The 12,520-nt window shown below is 40.8% G+C and overlaps 1 protein-coding gene across 12 annotated transcripts in view; it reads right to left on the reverse strand.

Annotated features, from left to right (window-relative positions):
• Positions 1-12,520, reverse strand: part of CADPS2 (calcium dependent secretion activator 2) — a 584,066-nt gene that overhangs the window by 101,060 nt on the left and 470,486 nt on the right. For all 12 annotated transcript variants that reach the window (XM_055590800.1, XM_055590801.1, XM_055590799.1 and 9 more), the window contains one exon: positions 5,101-5,204. In XM_055590800.1, the coding sequence (XP_055446775.1) occupies positions 5,101-5,204 (104 nt within the window). The remainder of the gene's footprint in view (positions 1-5,100; positions 5,205-12,520) is intronic.

Genomic DNA, 12,520 nt, shown 5'->3' on the forward strand with positions numbered 1-12,520 from the left:
GTACAATTATCCTTATTTTACAGGTTGCATGCTAAGTTGCTTAAGTTGTGTCTGACTCTTTACAACCCTATGGACTGTAGCCCACCAGGCTCCTCTGTCCATGGGTATCTCCAGGCAAGAATACTGGACTGGGTTGCCATGCTCTTCTCCAGAGGATCTTCCCAACCCAGGGGTTTTACAGGTTAGCAAAGTCAGAAAGATTAAGGAACTTGCCCAAAGTCATAAAATTAGTAACAGAGCAATACTTTGAATTTCAGGTCAGCTGGAGTTGTAGAGACCAAGCTCTTACATATATGGCCTCTTCTTAATCAACTCTATATAGAGCACACTGCCTTTCTGTCTTTCTAGTTTCTTAATCAACTACATATTTAGAAGCTGTCTATCTAGTTTCTTAATCAACTATATATATATAGCACACTGCCTTCCTGCTCATCTGTTTGTCTATCTAGTTCTGCAGATCAGACCAATGTTTTTGTCCTCTGAGGATGTTCTTGCCAGAACATCTATTATAGTCTTATTTTAAAAAATATCTTTTCATATTTCTTTGGGGTCTTAGTCTTTTTATTACTTTTACCCTCAAAATGCAGTAAACATTTCATATTTTACAACAACAAAAAAATGATGACTGCATAAATGAGCAAAAACAGCACATCTGATTTTGGAACGTATTACATGCTTCCTTCACACCCCAAAAAGATCAGTTTGTAATCTTGTATTTTGTGGATGATCCTAAAAGCTCTGGACACAGTTCAGTGTCTAGGGTATCATTACACCCCTCAACATACACATACAGTAACATGATGCTGAGAGGCCATATTCCAGAAATATTGAAGCTCTCTTGAGGAGCCAGTAGAATGGATTTGAACCTTCAGAGTGACACCTAAACTTATGCCAAAGGAATCATAGTTTTCTGCAACGCAATTCATGAAAATATCTCCCTAATTTTGTTCCTAGATGAATATAAATATACAAATAATCAAGTGAAACATGGAGCTGAAAATCCTTCAAAAGATATGTCAAGGTAAAGTGCTAGTCTTATTATTACATGTTTGTAAGCTAGTGACTAAAAAACATTTTCGGTAGGGTATTTGTGACCATGCAGTTTTGTCTGAGAGTCCTGCTGCAAGTGGAATTCTTCCTCTATAGCTCAGCCATATGAAAGTCACTTGCTGGTCATCTTTTTCCAAAAAGAGGGACATTTGTTGGACCACAGGCTAATCTAACCCTAAACCTAAACCCATCCTAAAAATGAAAGGTCGATTTATCTCACTGGCTATCCAGATATAGATGCTGTGTAATTAAGATGAACTCACCTGTTGAGATGACTGCAATTACTTAGTAGTGGGTAGTAAACACATCTTGTTTATGAATAAATCACTGGAAAGACTGATTCTAAAGCTGAAGCTCGAATACTTTGGCTACCTGATGTGAACAGGCAACTCATTAGAAAAGACCCTAATGCTGGGAAAGACTGCGGGTGAGAAGAGAAGGGGGCCACAGAGGATGAGATGGTTGGATGGCATCACCAACTCAATGGACATGAGTTTAAGCAAACTCTAGGAGATAGTGGAGGACAGGGAAGCCTGGTGCACTGCAGTTCATGGAGTCACAGAGTCGGACAGGATTTAGTGACTGAACAACAATAAGGATAAGGAATAAACAAAAACAATGGGAAACATTTTTAAAAATCAAACATCCTTTCTCTTTTTGTCAGAATCTATCCAGATGCATGGGCTTCCTTGGTGGCTCAGACAGGAAAGAATTGGCCTGCAATGCAGGAGACCGAGGTTCGATCCCTAGGTTGGGATGATCCCCTGGAGAATGGAACGGCTACCCACTCCAGTATTCTTGCCTGGAGAATGCTATGGACAGAAGAGCCTGGCAGGCTATAAGTTCATGGGGTTGCACAGAGTCAGACATGCCTGAGAGATTTTCACTCACTCACGCACATCCAGACACATAATCTGGCTCAGACACTGATATTTACGTGAATGACCATAATCACAAGTATGCGTGTCCACAATGAACTCCTCTCCCTGCACTCCTCTGCTGCTGGAACAGCCTGGGACCCAGTCAGCTGGAGAGCAGGATACGTCCACCATTCACAGTGAGCCAAGTGGCAAACACCGAATTACTGCCTGACATTTGCCTGACCTACAGTGTCACCAATATGGTGAACGATATCATATTTAAAATATTTTAGGGACCTTCAATTAAGATTCTGCTGCAACAATGAGTCGCAGAGTAATAACCTGAGCTGGGCTCATATCTATCACGCTGTCTCTCTCTCTCTGCCTCTTGCCTAGGGGATATTCCTGACCCTCCATCCCCATAGCCAAGTGCCAGGATCCACCAGGAAAGGAAGAGTCTGACAGGATTGAAAGGGACATCTCAGGCTTGCAGTGTAATCTTTCTCTCTGCATTTACATCCCTGCTATGATGCTGAGTGTCAAACCTGCCAGCAGAACTAAGACAAGAAGCCCATCCCAGCCACTCTACTGAAATTCAGAAATAACAATGTGGCTCCCTGGAAAGTGTAGAGTCTGGAGTCGGCCTGACTGTGTACCTCCGGCAAGTTTTCTCACCAGGAACGTGGTGCATGTGCGTGGAGGCGTGTGCTGGGGTGAGAGCCCAAGGCTTTCCAGAAGGCATCTGGAACTTGCTGCCTTTGTCAGAGTGAGAGGCCTTAGATGGACAGTGGTTGGATCAGTTTGTCTAAATTTCTGGTCAGACACAGTCTCGTCCCAGGAATGTGAAAGAGGGCTTTAAAAATTTTCTGGAAAGGAGCTTAAACTATCTTTCTCAAGAGAAAACACAGAAATTCGGAAGAAAAGCCTGAGGGGAGAGGTTGAGAGGCCCTCAGAGAGAAGGGAGGACTGTCTTAGAAGCAAGTTATTGTGAAAGATCTGAAGGACGTGAAACCTGCTCAACTGAGAAACTGCTGAAGGACAGAAACAACCTCTTGGCCCCGTGAAGTGAACCAGCCCTGAGGAGGGAAGGAGGAGGCGCTGACACACCGCCACTTGAAGGTGTCTCAGACAGAGGCGTTAACCTCCACCTAGGGAGCTGGGTTCTCTTTAGTGCAGTGAAGACAGTCTAGCCTGGACATCCATGGAAACTGTACAACCAAGACTGGTCCATTTAAATACATACAGTCTTTAATTTCAGCTTCCCTGGTAGCTCAGCTGGTAAAGAATCTGCCTGCAAGGCAGGAGACCCAGGTTCAATTCCTGGGTCAGAAAGATCTGCTGGAAAAGGGACAGGGTACCCACTCCAGTATTCTTGGGCTTCCCTGGTGGCTCAGCTGGTAAAGAATCTACTTGCCATTTAGGAGACTTGGGTTTGACTGATCCCCTGGAGAAGGGAATGGCTAATTCCAAGGAGAGGGATTAAGGTAGCTTTAAAACTATAACCCAAGTGGGTTCTATCTTATCTTCACATAAAAGAATTATTCCATGCTAGAAAAATGATGAAAACGATTCTACTCACCTCTCTTCCCTGAGGAATCCCAGGAATTTGGAAGCATTGTGGAATGAAGACATGCCATAGTGTCACAAAGCGTTTTAAAAAGAGGTCATTATAATACTTCTGTATTTTGGCATCTAGTTCAGTGATATTTATAAGTTTTGATTATGTCTGTTCAATAAAATCAACTTTATTTTTGTAGCTTAGAAAATAAGTAATACTTACATTTTAATTGTGTTTGGATATATTGTACTTTAACAAGCAGGTAGTGGTTGCAGGGAGTATTTAACATTATTTACACTTAAAAGACAGAAGAGTTATTATTTTCCTTATTAGTGTAGGAAGATTAAATGTAATTTTTGTGAAATGTAAATTACATGTACCTGTTTAGGTAAAATTGGATAGCCAATCAGAATTTTTTTTTTGAATTCAAAAAGGTCTAATATTCTGATGATAACGCCTTTTAACAAAAGACAAAGACAACACATACATACATTTTTATCATATAATCATTTTCATTGTAACACAGCAGTAGTACTAGCCTAGAAAAGCTCCTCCTGGGAATTCATTTCAAATTATTGAAGCAGCTGTTTCTTCAGTTTAAAATAAAATATCCATAACAAGTTCACACATGACAGATGCAAGGTAAAAACTAGATTCCATAGTGTGAGCTAAAAGCAGATGTTTTGAATGATCATATTTATAAGCAGATACAATACATCTTAGTTATCTATAGCAGGGCTCCATGAATATTCTTTTCTGAGAATTTGCTTAAAATGTACTTCCTATAGTTTCTTATATTTTTGAGGACTAGGCTTCATTAAATATAAATATTCTATAAATTCTTCTGTATCTGTTCTTTTTCCTTCTTGCTCATTTCACATACTTTCTCAAGAATAAAAGGATTGCTAGGGCACTGAAATTTATTACATTTACTTAATTTTATACATTTTCTTTACCTAATCCAAAGTCAGAAAACTCCTGTTTTTACAAAAAAATAAACTCATGGCTATTAGAAAGAATGACACTTTTAAATCTCAGAATAAGCAGCTTGCCTGATGAAATACCATTTTATATCTCTACTGAATGTCAATACATAATTAGAACCAGAACTTTCGAAAACTATTAAAAATGCAGAGTTAGTGAAAAATGAAAGAAAAGCTTGATGGTAAAAGTGAAACACTAGAGTTACCAGTGATGCAGTTATGAATGTCTTCAGTGCGATTTTGTTATTGTTCACTACTTCTCCTTGTGCACGTCGACTAACTTACATTTCTAAACTAAAGCCATCAGGATACAGGGAGAAAAGCTGGTGAGTGATCTGGCATCATTAGATGGGGGTCATGTCCCAGCTTTGCTTCTTGCTAGTTGTACACCTTTGGCAGATCTCATAAGCTCTTCCGTGTTCCGCACAGAAAGACAGTTGTCAGGTACAGATACTAAATTATAGACATACACAATTCCTTTGTAACATATAGGAGTTATATTTCCAGGAAAAGCACACACACTCAGTTTACTATAGATAAATGGCCAGGTGTGTATCAAAGGCTACGGACAGGCCACATCTTCAGTGCCATTCCCACTGTTGCAAAGCATTATGCGCGGCTTTATGTGACAGTTAAAACAAGTCATCACCTCTGCATGATGCTCTTCATTCTGCTGTAAGACTTCGATGCAGAGCTCCGCTAGATGAAGAACCTCTTCCAGCTTCCTCGCAGGAGTCGCCTGGTTCATGGTCTCTATATTAAAAACAAATCATAATCATGTTACCTTGAAAATAAAAAGCCAAGCAGATTCTAAAAGATGTAATGATGAGACCAGGGTGTTGAAACAGAATGAGAAAGCATATTTTTGAGAAATAAGAGAGACAAGAAATACAAATGAATACATTCTTTAAAACAAAAAAAACAACAAAAAAATCAGTTCACCAGATTGCAGAAAATACTTCACCCACAAAGCAATCACAGGAAACGGCAAGTGCTTTGCCATTTAACATATTAGAGCTAACAGGTGCATCAGCACATTAGATGCTCAACTTCTGCAACAAACAAGTTATAATTCTCCTCAAGGTCAGAGATACAAAGAAAAGCAGATACCACAGTCTTTTCCTTCTCTCGGTATTGTATTATCAATACAATACCATTCTCACCAGATGAGTCATTCCTGGCATTAGCGAAACCCAGGCTTTTTTGCTGCTATTTAAATTTCCAGCCTGAAATGTCTAAGGTTCATGTTGATCTTAAACTGAAGAAGTACAAAGTCACCTAAAACAACTCTGACAGGCTGCAATTAACTGATTTCCTCCCTTCCAACTGGGGAAGGGTGGGGAGCCGTTCTTTAAAGCTGAAGGTTCTTTTCGTATTACAGCAAACTAGTATGAAAAGGCCAGGCCACAAAGAGATTAAGTGCAGCTACCTGGAATTCAGAAGGCAAAGCAGTTGATTTCAGAGAGAAAATGAACTGGCAAAAATTAGAGGTGCCCTGTGTAATGAGATTGTTTCAAAATAGAGCTTTCAATAAGGATATTAAAGATAAACATTGTCTTAGATTTCTGGACTCTCTCTTTGCCCATATATAGAGATTGTAGGGAAGAAAAGGAAAATATTCAGATAAAGAGCTTTTTCTGAGGAACCTAAGGAGTCTTTTTTTGGGGGGTGGGGAGCAATAATCTAGTCCCTCAGCATCTCCCTATAACCTCAGCCTTAAATGTGGAGGAGACTTTCATTTGCTCTTAATTTGTCCCCAAGTGACATACAATGATGCAGTGAAACACAGCTTGTGGTTGGTGCTTGTTCATTAAACATTTATTATACACTCACTATAGGTTACAGTGTGATTCACATGGGGGTTCCCATCCTCCAACCCTGGTACCCATCCTCCTAAATTCCCCTGCAGGATGAAAGCCACTGGCCCTTTTGACAAGGATCAAAGAGTAGGTTGATTCTTCAGGAAAACAGTGAGCCAAACACCGCAGAGTGGAGTGTGCCTACAAGGATCTCGGCTGTGAAAAGTGGGAGGAAATACAAGACATGTCCCTGCTTTAAACAGCTCAGACTCCAAAAATCACTCCTGCTAGGACCCTCAGGCATCCATTATCCAATCTTCCCTCTGTTTCATGATCACTTCAACATCCTCACATAAAGGTGAAATCAAGGAGGCTCATGACTTTGCACAGCAGTCTACTCTACTTGGGAACAGTTCTAGCTCTGATGGTAAGGAAATGTAAGAATTTTGGAAACGGTGTCAAGCCAACAGAGGTGATGAAGGGGATGTGAGGAGAGACAGCTAAGAGCAGGTGCATGTGGGGGAATCAGTGGGAAGATAATCAGAAACTGAGGCAAGTCCTAAAGGAGAAACCAATGACCTCGGTAAGTAAAAGAAGCGTTTCTAGAAACGACAGAGACGTGGTGCATTTCAGAGGAAGGTGAGGATGCAGCTGGCTACAAATGTTATCGTTTGTTGAGAACCAAGGATGTGTCAGGTGCAGCACCAGGCACTTCTTATGTGTCATCATACTAATTTTCCCAACAACTTTAAGCCATTTGGCTATTTATTCATGTAAGTCATAGATGAAGAAACAAGCATGGAGAGATGAGATGAAACAGCTAATACATGGTAAAGGTGAGACCTAACTTAGCATGAGCTCTTACCATCTCTGCCCTGCACATGCCTGGATGGAGCAGAAATGTGCTGGGTTATGATGGCTGAGGAGCCTGAGATTAGATCATCCAGGCTTTAAGAAAATAAAAGACTTAGTAACTATATCCTATGGGGCTTCCCAGGTGGCACAGTGGTAAAGAATCTACCTGCAATGCAGGAGACATGGGTTCGATCCCTGGGTCAGGAAGAGCCCCTGGAGGATCAATGGCAATGCACTCCAATATTCATGCCTGGGAAATCCCATGGACAGAGGAGCCTGGTGGGCTACAGTCCATGGGGTCACAAAAGAGTCAGACATAACTGACCACACACACACACACACACACACACACACACACACATTACACAACTCTATGCTATAGGAAACTTGGAACGAATGTTTCTTCCCTGGGCTTTAGAATAAGTTAATTTTGGGAAAATGAATTTGTGACTGTGCAGAACAAGGAAGGACTGGTGGGGGCCAGGTCTAGTGTATGGAGAATGATTGGAAGATGGTAATGGGAACAGAAAAGAAAGAGGAAGGCGGAGGGACACTTTGAGGAGAGGATTTGCAAGCATTTGTGACTGGAAACTGCAAGCCAGAGAGGACAATGACCCTGAGGTCTGCAAACTGTGTGGCTGAGAATGAAGACGCATGGTTGATGAAACTACCAAACAGGTCTTTTTAGGTCACCCCACACATATTGGGAGTAATTACCATGTACATATAAAGTAAGCAAATTATTCTAAACTGAAAGGAAAGTTGTGCATTGTATTAAAATTTGCATCCACAAGGAGTTAGGTCATTTGGATGCTTCGAGCAGAAAACTACTCATCATTTAAGTCATAACTTTAATGTTACCTTAAGTGTGGGACATCCTCAGAGTTTTGAGGCTGAGTGACTTACTCCTCTCTCTGAGCTCTCCTACTAGAGGCTCATGAACCTGTTATTAGACTGGGCTCAGATCAGTGAGAAACTGGGTCTCAAGATCTTGTGCTCTTACTCTCTTGAATAGATGTTGGACCATGATGGGTACTTAATGAATGTTCACGAGAATGCAGTAGTATAATTTTGGGGAATGTACATGTTAAAAACAGAATCAATACACAAATTATTTCATTTCACTTTGTGTGGGATTGCAAATAGCTTTTGGTCACTCACACACCAAAGGTTGACGAGACAGAAGTCCACTGATAAAATGCAGCTGTGGTCTGAGGACACTGCTCAAAAATCAATGAAAGCTGTGTTCTTAAATTAGAGATTTTGGGGGGAAGAGTTTTCAAAATAATTTTGAAATTATTTTTTGGTTCTCAAAGAGCATATCACTTATATCCCTTAATTTTTCCATCTTTAGACTAAGGGTGTCATATGAAATTGAGGATTTCTAACCTTAGGTTTGAGGGAATCCTTGAACCCTTTAAAGTTATATGATAATTTTTGTGTATAGAGGCATTTTTTTTGGTAGTGAAGAGTCACGACTCTCAGATTCTCAAAGTAGTCCATGAGCCACACAAATGACAAAAATCACTGAACCATATACTTTCTGAGACTGCTTCCATCTAAGAGAGTCTAGGAGAAGGCAATGGCACCCCACTCCAGTACTCTTGCCTGGAAAACCCCATGGATGGAGGAGCTTGGTGGGCTGCAGTCCATGGGGTCGCTAAGAGTCGGACACGACTGAGCGACTTCACTTTCACTTTTCACTTTCATGCATTGGAGAAGGACATGGCAACCCACTCCAGTATTCTTGCCTGGAGAATCCCAGGGACGGGGAGCCTGGTGGGCTGCTGTCTATGGGGTCGCACAGAGTCGGACACGACTGAAGAGACTTAGCAGCAGCAGCAGCAGCAAGAGAGTCTAAGCTTCCTTTTGATTTGCGGCTTTACCTATATTGGGTTATATTATTTCAACTTCATGAGGAAAGGGAAAGGCAACAAAATGTAATTGTCTTGATCACAGAAGGGGAATTTATTTCTCCTACATACTTTAGAACATTATTTACTGAATCCCTAAAACCACTCTGCCAGTTAGGGAATCAGGACCCCCATTTCCAGATTAGGGAAAAGAGTCTTAGAGAGGTTAAAACAGTAGTAATACAATAACTTGAATTCTTTTCCACTCAATTCTCTGAATAGGATTAACATACACATATACACACTCAATATATATATATATATATATATATATATATATATACACACACACACACACATATAAATATATAAACTCAGTTTATTCAATATAAATAAACTTCTCAATAAACTCAGAAGTTTATTTAATATAAACTCATCCACCTTTATTTAATATAAACTTCTGAAATAGCTGAAAGTTTGAGATTATAAAGTCACCATATCCTTAGCCACAAGTAGGCAATAATGGAAAAGAACCAAGGAAGCTACCAGAAAACTTATTACGTGTGAATATGTCAAAACTAGCTTTTACATTTGACATTCTCTTAAGGAAAAACTCAGAGTACCTTGTGTTCTGCTGAAACTTAAAAACAGTCTGAAACATTTTCTTCTAGATTAAATTTACTGAGAGTCTCAAAACTTCGTACTTGAACATAATGGCCACTCTAACACTTTAAATAAATAGCATTTTTATCAAGCACACTATGTATGCCATCTCTGGCTGCCACTCATTTGACTACTGCCAAGAAGTTTAATGCATTTTGTAGTCAGAAGTCTATTAGATAACAAGGTTATCAATAGCACCATTAAAATTCTGAATACTGTGAATATTTGAGAAATCACCCTTAAAATGTCTACTTCCCTCTTTTTGTAACATTTCTACAGCATTATAGATGCCTGAATATTCTTCAAGCTTCAACATCAAGTTGCTGATAGTTGTAATACATTTGAAACAGTGATATTAAAAAAAATAGATACCTAAAGTAGCAAGATTTCTTGATGAATTTCAAAGTATTGCTCTTGGCTAAGATGGTTTTTCGTTCTGGAACACTTTTAGTTTTCTATGATAACACTTCTTGGCTCCTCAAAGCAATTCCTTTTAATTATGTGTTGTTGTTTAGTCACTGAGTCGTGTCTGGCTCTGTTGTGACCCCATGGACTGTAGTCCACCAGACTCCTCTGTTCACAGGATTTCCCGGGCAAGAAAACTGGAGTAGATTGCCATTTCCTTCTCCAGGGGATCTTCCTGAGCCAGGGACTGAACCCGTGTCTCCTGCATTGGCAGGCAGATTCTTTACTCCTGGGTCACCAAGGAAGCCCTTTAATTATGTAATCCCATGGAAGGAGGAGCCTGGTAGGTTACAGTCCATGGGGTCTCAAAGAGTCGGACACCACTGATTGGCTTCACTTCTGTACATTTAAGAGGGGCTTCCCAGGTGGCTCACTGGGAAAGCAGCTGCTGCCAATGCAGGAGACACAGGTTCTATCCCTGGCTCAGGAAGATCCCCTGGAGGAGGAAATGGCAACCCACTCCAACATTTTTGCCTGGAAAATCCGATGCACAAGGAGCCTGGTGGACTACAGTCCAAAGGGTTGCAAGAGTCAGACACAATTGAACATGTCATTTAAAAAGACAGCTTGACCACTGTGCATTAGTATGCTTTAACTCTGCTCCCCTGCTTCAAACAGGGTGCACATTCTCAGCATCCTTTCCTTGGCTGCCTCCCTCCCTGCCACTGCCTGTCAAAGTTCCTTGTGGATACACACTGATGCTTATGGTGAAGTTTGTAAGCAGACATGGGGAGAAGACTAGTCTAAAGATCATTTGGCCCATTTTTCTCCATATAAGATATACAGAGATTTGAAATGTATTTGACCTTAACTTTTAACAGACTGACTATATCTGTACTTGCAGCTAAAGAAGAAATAGAACTCAAGATGGTGTTGGATTGAGGACTACGGTGATAATCCCATCACAGTACTGCCTTGTCTTTCTCCTTTGCATCTAGATCATGACAACTAGCTGGTTCTTCACCATCCCCAGATTTTGTGGCCCTGAATTTGATTCAACAAAGCATATACTGTATGTAAGATATTGTATTAATAACTGAGGGGATAGAATGATGAACAGAACTTCTGCCTTCAATGAATTTATGTATCTCTTTCCCTAATCAGCTTATAAGGTAGAGGACAGAGCTGCATCCCATCCCTTTTTGGTCAATAAGTTCTACTAAAAAAGCTCTGACAGAGAGTGAATTAAATGTATTCACTATGCAGAAAGAAATAGGATCAAAGATGTATCAAAAAGAAGGCTTTTAACTGCTTGTGTATAATACATGGAGTTCTTCAGAATCAAATTATCCTCATGGTGGGTGTGTGTTTGAGTTCAGAAACTTTAGATCAGAGAACGTTAGCTGCAGGCTGAAACCGAAGTCGCCCATCTTTCCCCTTCTCCCATCTGAAGAAAAAGAACTCACTCACTCTCCTGTTGTTTCTCGTTCCCTCTAAAGGACAGAAATCAGATGAATGAGGAGAAAGCCCTGACATTCAGGGGGTAACTGAGGAGAGAAACTTGTACACCTGAAGAAGAGATGCTGGGAAAAATTGCAGGTCCTGGGGAGAAAAGGAAAAATAAAGAAATAAAAAGAGAAAGAGGAAAGATGGGGAGGAAATGGAGAAATGACCGTCATCTAGAGAAAGGCGTTAAAGGAAGGTGTACGGCTTGTTCCAAGTAAGGAGATGGGCAACACAGAAGCATCTACACGGGACACTGTGCAGACCCAGACAGGGAGCCTGCCTTGTGAGGTTCAGCTAAACAAGGAGGCTGGTCCAAGGGTACAACAACTGAGTTCTTCTACCTGAAATCCCACAGGTCATTCAGTAGAAAGGACTGTCAGCACCCTCCCTGTGGACTGCTGATCAGAAAAACTTATCTACCCACAGACCCCACTGAGAAATGGTGGAATGGATCCCTCTATTTCCTTGTGCCCCTCCTCCACCAAAGTATTGAGCTGGCCAAAAAGTTCATATGGGTTTCCATAACATTTTATGGAAAAATCCTAATGAACTTCTTGGCCATCTATTGGCCAACCCAAAAGATGGTGACTGCTCCTGTCACCCTCCTCACCCTCTTATAAAAATACAGGGTGGTATCATATTACGGACATATCACATTACGGACATAGGCTGCACACTGCTATGTACACATACATGCTTTATACCAACTAGATCAGAAATTGCTCCATCCGAGCTACCACCTCTATGTTAAATGCTTTTTTTCCATTCATACACCCTTTAGGTCAGCCCAGCTGGCTCAGGGAATTTCTACTGGCTCCCCAGCCTGTCTTAATTTGAATCTTAATTCTTGTCTGGGATCAGTGTTCCCCCTGTACATGTGATTCAGATGGAGAACACAATTGGAAAACGTAAATTTTATTGAGATTTTCTGACTTACCCTCTAGCTCCAGGCACAGCAACCTGGTAAGAGATACAGTGCCAGAGTCTA

The sequence above is a fragment of the Bubalus kerabau genome, chromosome 8 (genome assembly GCF_029407905.1).
Source record: "Bubalus kerabau isolate K-KA32 ecotype Philippines breed swamp buffalo chromosome 8, PCC_UOA_SB_1v2, whole genome shotgun sequence".
NCBI lineage: Eukaryota > Metazoa > Chordata > Mammalia > Artiodactyla > Bovidae > Bubalus > Bubalus kerabau.